Here is a 13,316-nt window from a genome sequence, read left to right as displayed (position 1 = left end):
CACAAGAAAACTGATGGCGATCCAGGTTTCAAAGGGTTAAAGTGTTCACTTAAATTTGCAGCTGCAGCTGTTTTCAGGCGCTCTGACATCATTCATAAAATCTCAGATCATGACGCAATCTACGCGGAAGAAAAAAAAATGTGACGTAAAGCCAAGATGGCGGCTCCCCTCTCCACGATGAAATTCTGGAAGCCGGGTAAGTACGAGAAAAATGAATAAATTAGGCATTTAATGCAATTTTTCGGGTTTAAATGTATTCTCGCACAGCTGCTTGTAAAGTCCAGTCAGTCTCGGGTTGGTTTTGTCTTCGTAACAGCAGCTGCGTGATCTCTGCGGGTTCAGCTCCGCGCGGTAACGTTAGCTCTGCGGAATCAAAGTGCCAAAATAAAACACACGGACAGAAAGTGCGACAATTGCGTGAAAACATGCGAGCTAAAACTGCGCTGGCATAGGGTTTTCACCGCCTACGCGTCATCGTTTTTAGTCGTTGCAGTGCACTAAACCCTCATCCTCCTAAATCCTCACCGTGCTTACATTTTAAATAAAACATCTTATCTCCACCTTCACCATCTGCTCTGCTCCAGGGGCTGAGGCTCCGGGGATCTCAGAGGAGCGGGAACTCAACTCAGAGACCACCGGCTCCCCCATCATCTTCAATCCGCACACAGCCCTCTCCATCGAGAAACAGCGACAGAAACTCCCCGTTTTCAAGGTGTCACCTCTCAGCATGCACGGATGTAACATTAGTGTTGGTCTTTACTGTGTCTGCCTGTGATTCAGTTTTTGTTAGCTGTGTCCCAGGGGCGTCTCTAGACTTTGACGGGGATCCCACATGTCATGAAGAACCTGAAAAGTCATTAAGTTTTACAGTCATGATTTCCAAGTCTGGGAAAATCATTGAATTTGTAAGAATCATATTTAGTGTTATTAAATTGTTACAGTAATCTTCCATGGATAAGGCTTCCAAGTAATGCAAGATAACTGCAAATTTTATTTTCTGTAGTGTATGGACATAATGCAGCTCAATGATGCGTTGATTTATGATGTGTTGTTTAGCATCACTTTTAGTTTATTCAGTTGAAGTTATGTTTGAATCCGATATGTTTAATTACCCAAGGCAAGTTTGGCAAGAAAGAAAAAGCCTTTGAAAAATCCTGGAAAAATTTAGAAATGTGTGAGAACCCTGACTTTAGGACATTGGGGACTCAGCTAGTTTGAGTTTAAATATTTTATGTCTTCATCTGCTGGCGGGCCATTTCGTTAAGAGTATGCATAGTACTTTACAAATGCTATCATTAAACATACATTGACTAGTACATTTATTTGTGTACCAGGATGAAATGAATGACAGATTAAAAAGATCCAGGACGTATTTTTGTATTCTTATTCTTTGAAAAATATATTTTAGTTATATTTAGGGCTATACGTGAAACAGTGGAGGCAGAAGTCTCAGACACTCAGGCCTAACAATGCCACTGTTGTGTCCTGTTCAGCACAGAAACAACATCTTATACTTGGTGGAGAGCTTCCAGACCGTCATCATAGTGGGTGAAACAGGATGTGGGAAGACGACGCAGATACCTCAGGTCAGAGCGGTTATATTTTATCCTCATTCTCAGGTTTATTCTTGTATTTTTGGTGTCTGCTAAAACATGTTTACATACTTTAATGTTTAGAAAACACTTTATTTTTCTCATACTGGCTGCTTGAATATATCTATATTCACCCTCTATCTGAAATGCTCCACTATAGTGCTTGTTTCTTTAAGCCCTGATCCTGAAAAAGCCCAGTCTGCTCTGATTGGTCGGTGTTTGCGGTTGTTCCACATCTACACTCTCCACATCTCTGCATCATCTTTGCAGCTGGGAGGGATTGACAATTATGCCACTGTAGCTACACGTTCTACCTCTATAGACTGAATCATAATGTTTATTCACAATAACTTCTGGTTAGAAAATACTCGCGTCATGTACATGAAATTTAACAGTGATGTAATTGTTCAGTTGTAATCAAGTGCCAGTTGTCTACCCGGAAGTGATTGTTGTTGTTAGGGCGATGTTAGAGTGATTCGGCCTATATAATGTATTTGTGACATCACAATGTCACAGAAATTGGTTCGTGTGAAGGCACAGTTTCTAAATGCGGACTATGTGCATTTCTCTGTAGATTGAGCATTTTGATACTTTCACAGTATTTCGATAGCACCTATTCTTGCTTTATTCTAGAAAATACACGGAAATGTGACTTTTTACAATATAAAACCTTTCAAAAAACACTTATGAGAAGAGCTAGAACTGCTGCACTAGTTATTTATCTACTCTGATCTACGCTGAAAAGGAAAAATACCCTCAAAGTCACATGAATCTAACAGCCAAAGGCACAGCATTGCTGCAGTGAACTGATACCCTTCATGTGGCTTCAGCTCCCACAGTGGTTTTACACGACCTTGTATTTTTTTTTTAACAACTAACAGCATAATGCACAGGGACAAACAAAACATAACAACCTACCCAAAAAAACATAAAAATGATAAATAACATGACCTTGTCTTAATGCTTAGTTGCCTCTTTTTTGCATTTTTTTTTGGACCGCATCAGCTAATTTATGCAAAGTCTGCTGTTCTGCAACATCACTGTCTCTTTGCATGCTCCTCTTTGTTTTTGATCTACCATCTCTTTTCATCTGACTCCTTTCAGTACCTGCTGGAGGCTGGCTGGGCGACGGAGGGGAAGGTGATTGGAGTGACACAGCCTCGACGTGTGGCTGCTATCTCTGTAAGACCTCTGCTGATGTCCTTAATGCAAGAAACCAAGTTCGCACTTAAAGACACGTGCCATGGATTTAAAAATTCTTTATTTTCCCTCTATTGCCTGCTGATAGGTAGCTAACCGTGTGGCAGAGGAGCGGGGGGCCCTGGTTGGACACGAGGTGGGCTACACCATCCGATTTGATGACTGCTCTGATCCCCACGCCACAAGGATCAAGGTATTCCCACAAGGATCAAGGATCCAGATGTTTGAAGTCTTCGTCACAAGCTGCCCTGTGTTGGGTTCCTTTTAGTTCTTAATTGTGCCTGTGTGCTTCAGTTCCTCACAGATGGCATGCTGGTGCGGGAGATGATGGCTGATCCTCTTTTGAAAAAGTACAGGTATGTGATTGTATACATTATTCAGCAGATATTTTGACGAACATTTTTCAAGAAAAAGCACAGGTATTAATTGTATTTAATCAGAACAAATTCAAACATACAACTTTATGTTACAAACTTTACTTTGCCTTAACTTTCCTTCACAAGGAAAAAAAGCTTTTTTGATAACTCCTTCAAAATCCTTGTTACTGTATATAATATATCATAATTCACTCTCTAAATTTTTTTTTATATTGCTGTTTCAACATCACAAATTTCTCTTTCAAACAACTTAATTTATGCAAGTTTCTCACCCAAAATTACATGGATTGGATTTCACTCGAAAATATCAAGATAATGCTGCAATTTACCTTCCCCCGATGACTGTTTTTACTGAATAAAGTTTAAATTTAATATAATGTAACTCAATGCAACCTCTGTGAGCTGTTCGTTTTGGCTGCTGGCTGCTAACAGCTAGCCTTAACTAGCTCTCCTGCTGACTTTAACGAAGATTTGTTTATCACAATGTAGAATTATCAGAGAACCAAAAGTGTGCGTTCCCTGGTGTGTCAACAGTGAGTTTACTGGGTCTTTTCCTCCCGCTTACATCACGGGGAACATTGCTGTCCATCCCAAACAAGTTTTCGTTTTTCCAAGGACAACGGGACGCTGTAGTCTGGAGCCCTGCTTTTTAGCTTGAACAAAATGAATTAATGCGACTCAATAGAAAAACACTGACCACTGCCATCAGTGTCATTTTATTTGTCTATATAGGCTGATTCCAATGCTCTGCCAATACATCTGTGCATCCCTGGTTTTAATCAAGTGTCCCTGTAGCTGTGACAGTTGAGCCAGCATGACCCTGAACTGAAGCAGCGAAGTGGAACTCAGCCATCATTGATTGTATTATTTACATACACGCCTTTTTCTGTTGTGACATATCACCATTTCCTCTGTAAGAAAGGCCAGTTTTTATTTGACATGTAAACATTTTTTATTTAAATTATTATTATTTTATTTTATTTTATCAAGACCAGGCTGGCTCCACTCTTTGTAACTCTGTTGTTTTTTATTGTGCTGTTATCCTCAGTGTGTTGGTGCTAGATGAAGCACATGAAAGAACCTTGTACACAGACATAGCCATTGGTCTGCTAAAGAAGGTAATTCTGTCACTATTTAACTTCAGTTTATACTTGACTAGCCATGAAAATAATCCTAGAAAGCTGTGACTTCTTTTCCATTTCAAGTCTTAACTTCTAGCTCTCTATTCCTTCACGCTCTCTTGATTCTTCTACAGATTCAGAAGAAGCGGCGAGACCTGAGGCTGATTGTGGCCTCTGCCACGCTGGATGCCAAGGTGACTGCGTCATTAAGATGAACAGATACGCCTGATTAGTGAGACGAGAGAAACAAAGACAGTCAGAGGAAAAAGTTGATGTCAGGTCAGATCACATTGTACTGACATCTGCGATACACTGATGAAAGAGAGACACAATCAGGCCACGACTGCGCTCAGCTTTAAACAAGTCAGCTGAAATGCCATATCAGACATCGACTGTACTTTCTGTTTAAAAAGACTTTTATCTACCATGCAAATTATTTAGTTATACTGCAGTAGTAAGTTGCACACTTTTAAAAAAAAAATGTCAGATTGAGGGCAGCAAAAGTACGTCATTGCAGTGTTGCAAAACATTGGTCGATTAAAAACAATATTCATTTTCTGTATTAACTGGAAAATGTCACTGATAGGGATCTAGAAATGCCTCAGAAATGTTTCTTTTACTAACTGATATATCGCCTTCATCTGAAGAAATTTCATGACTTCTTCAACCTGAATGAGACTGGTGATCCCAGCAAGGACACGTGTGGAATTTTGACAGTGGAGGGACGCACCTTTCCTGTGGACGTCTTCTACACTGTCAGGTACACGATCCAGTCTGAGGAAATGGTGTTTCATTTGCATCATTTGTTTTTTGACACTGAAGTGTCTTTTGTTTGTCCTCAGTCCTGTTCCAGACTATGTGAAGGCCACAGTGGAGACGGTGCTGAAGATCCATGAGACGGAGGATGACGGAGATGTCCTGGCTTTTCTAACTGGGCAGGTTAGTGGCTGCAGTACTGATTGCAAGAAAATAGCAGAGGGGAAAGAGAAAGTTTATGAGCTAAAGTCCAAGCCAGCAGGTTATCCTGGAAACAGGAGTTTAGAAGATGTGGGCACAGTTTGCATCAAGTTTCAGAGCCAGGTAGACAAGTTTGCAATTGCACATGACAATGAACTAGTCTTTGTTGTTATTTGATAACTGCTAATAAATCAAACAATTTGTATAGGGACAGTTTAAAAATTGACTTTCGGCAAAAACATGTTTAAACCAATTTCCCTGACTGGCCAAGTTAAATAAAACATTTATATTAAACCCTGCTTTTTTTTGATAACTTCCATCTGACAGAAGCGTGTAGATTGTCTATGATTATACCAGCATCTCATTTTTATATTATTATGTTGTAGCATGGTCAGTCTTTCTTCTTGTCTGTCATAGTTATGCTTTCTGTATTTTTTCTCTCAGGAAGAGGTGGAGAAAGTGGTGTCCCTTCTGCAGGACCAGGCAAGGTCTCTGTCAAGATATGGCATGAAGAAACACCTGAGAATTTTGCCTATGTACTCCGGTCTACCTTACGCTGAGCAGATGAAGGTCTTTGAGAGGGCGCCCTCCTCTGTCCGCAAGGTGCTGACTTTTGCATTTCCACTGTTTGGTATATGTTCCAAAAGCCGAGCAATCCCAAAAAGCATCCTAGTAACCAGACCGATTTAAAAATCTGGAAACAACAAACCCAAGAAATACTGGAGGACTTAAAATGTTTAAAGAAACAGTTCACTCTAAATAAGAAAATACATATTTTTCCTATAACCTGTAGTGCAATTTATCAATCTGTTTTGTTTTGGAACTGTTTTCCACTCACCATGCATTTGGTGACATAACAGCTAGTGAAACAGTGTAATTTAATTCACATTTGACTTATTGTTATTATTGTTGACTTGTTTCATGTTTTTCAGGTTGTGGTGGCCACTAACATAGCTGAGACCTCCATCACTATAAACGGAGTTGTATTTGTCATTGACTGTGCATTTGTGAAGCTGCGAGCGTATAACCCTCGCACGGCCATTGAATCGCTGGTGGTTACTCCCATCTCCAAGGCTTCAGCCAGCCAGAGGGCCGGGAGAGCTGGACGAAACCGACCTGGGAAATGCTTCAGACTATACACAGGTATGTGTGAGTTTGCAGGAATAGAAGAATGATGAGTGTTGCAGGATATCGTCTGTGAGAGCGATTGTTAACATTAGTGGCAAAGTGTTGTAGCTGTACCCCCCCACCCCCACCCACCCTCTCTGCCTGCTTCTCTGTCACTTTGTCTCCCCCTCCCTGTGTTTCTTATCGCCTCTGTTCCTTTCATCAGAGGAGGACTTTGAGAAACTGCCTGCCTCTACTGTGCCAGAGATGCAGCGCACCAATTTGGCCCCTGTCATCCTGCAGCTCAAAGCATTAGGCATTGACAACGTGCTGCGGTTCAACTTCCTTTCTGTGAGTGGCTTCCTTGCATCCACAGGGTGGCTGTGATGTGTTCACCCACTGTGAAAGGAATTGTACTTTACATTTTAATTAGCCAGAATGGCCTCTGGGGAAAAATGCATGGAAACCATAAAACTAATGCAGTCATTGTGTGTTTGTGCTTTCAAAGATGTAATGACAAGACTTCCAAATTACAGCAGAGTCTAATTTAAATCTGTCTTTCAGAGTTAATACTGTAATTGTTGTACTTGAAGAGGGGATAGTGTGGATCTTTTGAAGTGGGGTTACATGAAGTACTTATCCACAGTCAGTGTATTACCCACAGTAGATGTCAGTCAACACGCCCCCAATTAGAAGAAGCAGGCTGCAGTCTGGCATGGCAATTAAGCAATGTACTGCTGTGGAGGGGTTAGCAATAAAAACATATTTTAGCCATCTTAAGAAAACTAATGTCAGTTTAAGTGTATGTTATATTTAGAATACTTTTTGGTTATAGTAATAGTTATAGTTTACCTTGCCGTCAGACAGCAATTTCAGATGGAGAAGCCATTATATCACTCTCTTCAAAGCCTGAGAAAAACAATGATTTAACATCACTGTGCACATGAGCTGCTGGTCTACCACGGCCTCCAGAAGTTATTTTGTTGGTGTTATGGTGTTGTGTTTTCGAGGGCTACTTCAGATTCACTAAAGTCCCTCAGTTACACAAACAAATTGATCAAAGCAGCGGTAGACCAGCAGCTCATGTGTTCAGTGAGCTGAAATTACTGTTTTTGTCCACGGAGTCTGGTGGCATTGACAAGAGCATAGATGGGGACCTGAAGCTGTCAGTGGCTTAAGATTTTCTGCAGGTGGGACTTTTTTTCAGGTGGCCCAAAAATGTTTTGTTCCTATTGTTACTTTCTGTTATTACTGCAGATATTGTTGCTCAAGCCATGTCCACACAGCTGCTCCCCTACAGTAATTATTTACATCTTCTCCATGCATCTACACTTAATAATAATGACTTTATTTAGCACCTTAAAAAACACAGTTATAAATACTTTGACAAAAAAAAGCAAAGCCAAGGCAATAAACCCAGAGTAAATAAAATAAGTAAAGTTAGTCAGTAATGAACTATCCTTTTAACATGTATCTAATTTTCATTTTTTGTGTAACAATTGTGCAGCCTCCTCCAGCTCAGACCATGGTTCAGGCTCTGGAGCTCCTCTATGCACTGGGAGGTAAGAAACAGGGCTGTCAGCAGGGTGGGATTGCAAAAAGGGAAACTGTCCTTCAACTGCAAGACTAGTGTTCAAAATTCACTGTCGGCAAGCATCCACAGGCTAAGGTGTCCTTGCACATGATGCAGAATCTTAACCAGTTGCGTGTCTGTTGGCAGGTCTAGACCATTACGGACGTTTGACGGATCCCATGGGTGTGCGGATGGCAGAGTTTCCTCTCAGCCCTATGTTTGCCAAGATGCTCCTCGAGTCAGGAAACTTTGGCTGCTCCAAAGAGATTGTTACCATTGCGGCAATGATGCAGATTCAGAATATATTCGTCGTGCCGCCCAATCAGAAGAAAGCTGCCGTAAGTGAAAAACGGCGTTCAAAAGGAGCATGTTGTATATTTGGCAGAAATGCTTTGTCAGCACAACAATTATCCCATTTTTGCTATCTCACCCTGCAGGCGCGAGAGCACAGGAAATTTGCAGTTGCTGAGGGAGACCACCTCACCATGCTGAATGTGTATGAGGCATTCATTAAGGTATAACGTGTGAGAATATGTGTAACGGTGTATAACTCAGTCAGTGACAATGATCACAACACTTGGGGCTTGCAAACTCAGCAAAAGTCAGGGAAAAAAGTTGACTCCGGTGAAGACTGTGAAACCTTTTTGTCTTTCCTGCAGCACCAGAAGAGCTCCCAGTGGTGTCAGGAACACTTCCTCAATTACAAGGGTCTGCTGCGGGCTGTGACTGTACGAGAGCAGCTCCGGCGTCTCATGAACAAGTTTAAAGTGCCACGGACTTCAAGTGAAGGTTTGTGTGTGTCATGTTTATTTTATGCAACATCAGGAGTTGCAGCGGTCAAGGGAACTGAGTAAGATGTTTAGACGAGGAAGCTGCTGTTTTTAAAATCATCTAAATGCGTCCTTCTTTGAATGCACCATTTTCATCACTGTCATAACTTAAGTACAATAATATTTTGACACATTCATCACTTCTATCTTTCCTACAGGCGACCCTGATGTGATCTTGAAGTGTATTGTATATGGATTTTTCGCTAATGCAGCTCGCATTCATCACTCTGGTTCCTACCGGTGAGCGTGCTGTCTGCTGTTTATCACTCTTCTATTAAATGTCTGACTTTTCCCAGCAAAAGGACTATTCAGATTTTAGTCCTGTTTCAAATCACACAACTCTCTCTCAAATTCATTTGTTCTCTCAGGACTTTACGAGATGATCGTGAGCTTCACATCCACCCCAACTCCGTGCTGTTTGGAGAAAAACCTCCTAAATGGTAAGTGCATTTTCTCCTGCAGCAATATAGCTCCTGTAGTGTCTTGTAGGGCTGGATTTAAGGATCATATGTGCTACCGGTTAATCTATTTTATAAACATTAGAAAACAGTTAGAAAAGTCTGCTACAATATCCCGGAGCCTAAAATGACTTCATAGAATATCTTGTTTTGTCCAACCAACATTTCCAAACCTGAAAATATTAACTTTATTATAATGTAAGACCAATGAAAGCAGCAAATCCTCACATTTGAGTACCTTGAAATCTCATGTTTTGGCATTTTTGCTTGAAAAATGACTGAAGCAATTATCAAAACAGCTGTCCGTTTTCTGTCGCTTTAATATGAAATCAGTTGATTAGTGGTAGCAGCTCTAGTGTCTTGTAGAATGACCATGGTTTTGGTGTATGATGTGCAGAGAATCTGCATACATTTAGAGTAATATTTATACTTTTTTACCTAAAGAAATACTTCACCTCCCACTGACCATTTTTACATCAATTACTCACCCTGTGTCATGTTAAATTCATGAAGAAAACTTTGTGTCTCTCGTGTGTCTCCACGGTGAATGACGAATCCAAAAATAGAAAAAATTCTTGATGAATTAAAGAGTTACACATTTAACAATAGTAAAATTATATTAAAACATCTGTTTACAAAACTCATGCAGGATAATACAAGTCTCATTTATCCAGGTGTACGCTGAAGTCCTTCTCAAACAGCTCTTTCAGATGGGAAACTCAACTAAAACGCCAGGCTTCATCAACAAAAACAGTAGTTTTGCCTGGCTAAAATGGGGAGCTGCTGGTCTACTGCTGCCTTGATCAGTTGGTTTATTTATGTTACTGTGTGACTTTGGTGTTTTAAAGGGTAAGTTTTGATTCACTTAAGCCACACAATAACACAAACAGTATAACTGTTTGAGGCAGCAGTAGAAATACAGCTTCTGTGTTCAGCAAGATACAATCACTGTTTTTTGTCAATGTGGCCTCGTTTGAAGAGAGCATAGAGAAGTTTTACTTCCCGGTCTAAAAGGGCTGTCTGTTTGGGAAGTACTGAAGTACCATAGTCTTTTTTTCTGTTCATTGGAGGCAACATAACACAACATGAGCGACTGATAAACAAATGTTCATTTGAGGGGTGAGGAACTCCTATACGATGGAGATTTAGGGCCACATTGAGGATAAAAATTCTTTTGAGTCTTCAAGAATGAAGTCTAAAGTTTTATGAGGAAAAAGTCATGATTTTATGAGAATAAAGTCATAATATCACGAGAATGAAGTTGTAACTTGACAAGAAAAAAAGTCGTAATTTACAAGAATAAAGTTGTATTTTTACGAGAAAGGGGATATTATATTACGGAAATAATCATATTGCCAGCAAACTGTAAAACAGGCGAGAGCACAGGCGGTCTCCTTGGCAACCACTGTTCACAGTGTCATGCCGTGCCACACACAGTCAATAGGTAACCTGTTTACCTTTGCTCTCGCCTGTTTTCTCGTAATATTACGACTTTATCCTCGTAATATTACGACTTTTTTCTTGAAATTATGACATTATTCTCAATATCTATTTTTTTTTCTTTAACATGGCCCTTATCCTTCATCGTACCTTTATAAGTGTTTCCAAAACGATACTTAAAGTAATTTAACATTGTGTCCTTTTGCAGGGTTGTTTTCAACGAAGTGGTTCAGACAGCCAAATACTACATGCGCGATGTGACTGCTGTTGAGTCGTCCTGGTTGGTCGAGTTGGCCCCTCACTTTTACAAGCAGGCCAAGGTGGGTCAATGAAAGATATATATTCCAGCTTGTTATTTTTTTGTGAATGAGAAAAAGGTCACTGTGCCTGGAGCCTCTGCTATTTTATTGTTGTGATTTAACACTATGTTTCCTGTCTTTCAGCATGGTTCACTGGCCAGCAAGAGGTCCCGGGTCCTCTAAATCTCACCATCCTTTCATCATATTAAGACAGGAAGACTCCTTGAACCAAAAGGAGAAACACCCTCTCAAAATGGCACTGTGCCCCTCTCCATCTCATTGTATATAAAGATGTAATATATATTTATTGTCCATGTCCACCTGCACAACTCCTCCACACTATGTGGCCATGCTAGAGTAGGATTGACTGGATACTGTTTTACACGTGACTTCATTTGAAAGCATCCATCTTGCTTTTTTGGCAGTGACGAAGAGTAAATGGTGATGAATGTGGGATGAGACCAGGATGTTTCTGACTGGTTTTCATTCAAGTATGGTCACGTAGTTCATACTTGTACATAGTCAGAGCAGGCTCAGGTCCAGGGAACGTGTGCCACAGGCCCGTCCACACCTGGTTCTTGGCTTCATTATTTTTTTAATTGCTGTATTTTCCTGCTGCATGATAAATAATGGAAGACAATGGTATGTGAGGATGATTCTTTCTGAGAGACTTATGGCTCAGTTCTTTGGGTTAATTTGCTTTTCCCATAGCCTGGGTGCCTTTATGTTTTTAACTGGTTCACTTTATCTCCAAGTAATTTTTTATTTCGTAGCTTTCATACCTTCATACAGAATGTAGTGGTATATATTTTCAGGAATTTGCTGCAGAAGGAAACACATTTATCTCTTTCATCCAATAACGATACTGTGAAAAGACAGCTTTACTTTTTTGATCCTTGTTTTCCACTTGACACTAAACTACAATCTAGCGCCGACACAGTGGCCTTGTCACCACTCTGTGCCAAGTTTTTCTTTATCAGCCTGTTTCGCATTTCAGTTTCAGATGGAATGTGTAAATACACCCAAGCATTGTAAATGAAAAGCTGTGAATCAAAACTAAAAATGAAGTGCCATTTTGGTCCTGTGGTGACATAAAGTGCATTCAGACACGTGTCCAGAGCCTCAAAGAAACAGTAGCATTTATCCGATTTCAGCCATCTCTTTGGTGGTCATAATTGCCTTTCCTCTTACGGTTTGTCTCAGTTTTGAGCAAGACCTTATTGTACTTTTTGTCCCCTGTTACTATCAACATCATCAACCAGGCCAAATATTTGTGATTTCCATTCCATATTGACTGCATGTGTTCTCCCACGTTTGTTATTATTTGTACTTTTGTTTTTCTTCAGAGGTGTTTGGCCCTGAAAGTGTCAGTGAGCAGTATTTTAAAGGTTTGTCATTTGCTTTCAAACCAGTAAGGTCACCAAATTTTCACTTCTGCCTGCATGGTTTTTTGTAGATCTTGTTCTTGAGGTTACTACTGTAGGTAGATTCAGTAAAAACTGTTATCAAGCCGCAGAACAACACGCCATACTGTAGCTAGGTAAACCAACTCAAATTAGATGGATATACAAATGAAGTACCTCTGCATGTGAAATGGTACTCTGATGTAGACTATACTTAAGATCACTTCGTAGATTTATTGCAAATGAAAACATTTGCCTATTGACTTGTTTATCCTCGTTTGTGCTGATACTGAGTATGTATGCAGCCAAAGCAGTAATCTGTAGACCTGTGTAATTGCTCACCTCTGAGAAAAAAACTGTCACCTGCCATTTCTTCCTCACATCTTCAAATAAAGCCTTATTGTCATGCACTGTGCATTAGCTTTTGTTTTTTTTCCCCACTGAACTACTGTTGGTGAACTTTTTGTGCAGTGTAAAACATTTCCAGGAGGTGTCACTGTTGCACCACAAATTGTGCCTACTCCAAAAGCTTCAGAGGATCATCAGTGAGTGAGAGGGCACTTGCGAGCGTCTGTGTGTTATTCCCATGGATATATTATATTTAGTTTCCCTTGTGATAAGCATAATTTTAAAAAATAAAAAATAAAAATTTGGCTCATCTGCCATTATCCATTTAGAGATCCAGTATTGTGAACATATGCACTTAACTGCATGGATTTGTATCAGCAAAAATTTAAGAATATTTTTGACCAAATGTGACTAGGGTTTCTCTTCAACATTGGGGGGGACGCATAAACTGTGGGTTGGGGGTCCTGCCCCAGGAAATTTTGAGTATCATACAATTAGATTTCTGCATTCTCGTGAATTTTAATGTACTGATTTAAGGTGAAAATGGCTTTGATTTAGTAAAAACAAGTTCTCAGCTTCTTTGTACTTTTATTGGTAGTGACAAATACACA

At 40.1% G+C, this 13,316-nt stretch overlaps 1 protein-coding gene across 1 annotated transcript; it reads left to right on the top strand.

Moving 5' to 3' along the window:
• Positions 1-94: 94 nt before the first annotated feature.
• Positions 95-12,772, top strand: dhx35 (DEAH-box helicase 35). The gene is made up of 21 exons (XM_042492106.2): positions 95-196; positions 585-712; positions 1,494-1,586; positions 2,697-2,774; positions 2,881-2,985; positions 3,087-3,148; positions 4,218-4,287; positions 4,425-4,484; positions 4,938-5,050; positions 5,133-5,229; positions 5,692-5,850; positions 6,180-6,390; positions 6,581-6,705; positions 7,862-7,916; positions 8,075-8,265; positions 8,365-8,442; positions 8,587-8,716; positions 8,916-8,997; positions 9,126-9,197; positions 10,864-10,975; positions 11,099-12,772. The coding sequence occupies exons 1-21, from the start codon at positions 157-159 to the stop codon at positions 11,135-11,137; spliced, it is 2,100 nt and encodes a 699-aa protein (XP_042348040.1). The 5' UTR covers positions 95-156; the 3' UTR covers positions 11,138-12,772.
• Positions 12,773-13,316: the final 544 nt, after the last annotated feature.

This window comes from Plectropomus leopardus, chromosome 9 (assembly GCF_026936395.1).
Source record: "Plectropomus leopardus strain MGB_pleo_1.0 chromosome 9, ASM2693639v1, whole genome shotgun sequence".
Classification (NCBI taxonomy): domain Eukaryota; kingdom Metazoa; phylum Chordata; class Actinopteri; order Perciformes; family Serranidae; genus Plectropomus; species Plectropomus leopardus.
Note: the sequence above shows the minus strand (reverse complement) of the source record. Positions and strands in the feature narration are given on the sequence as shown.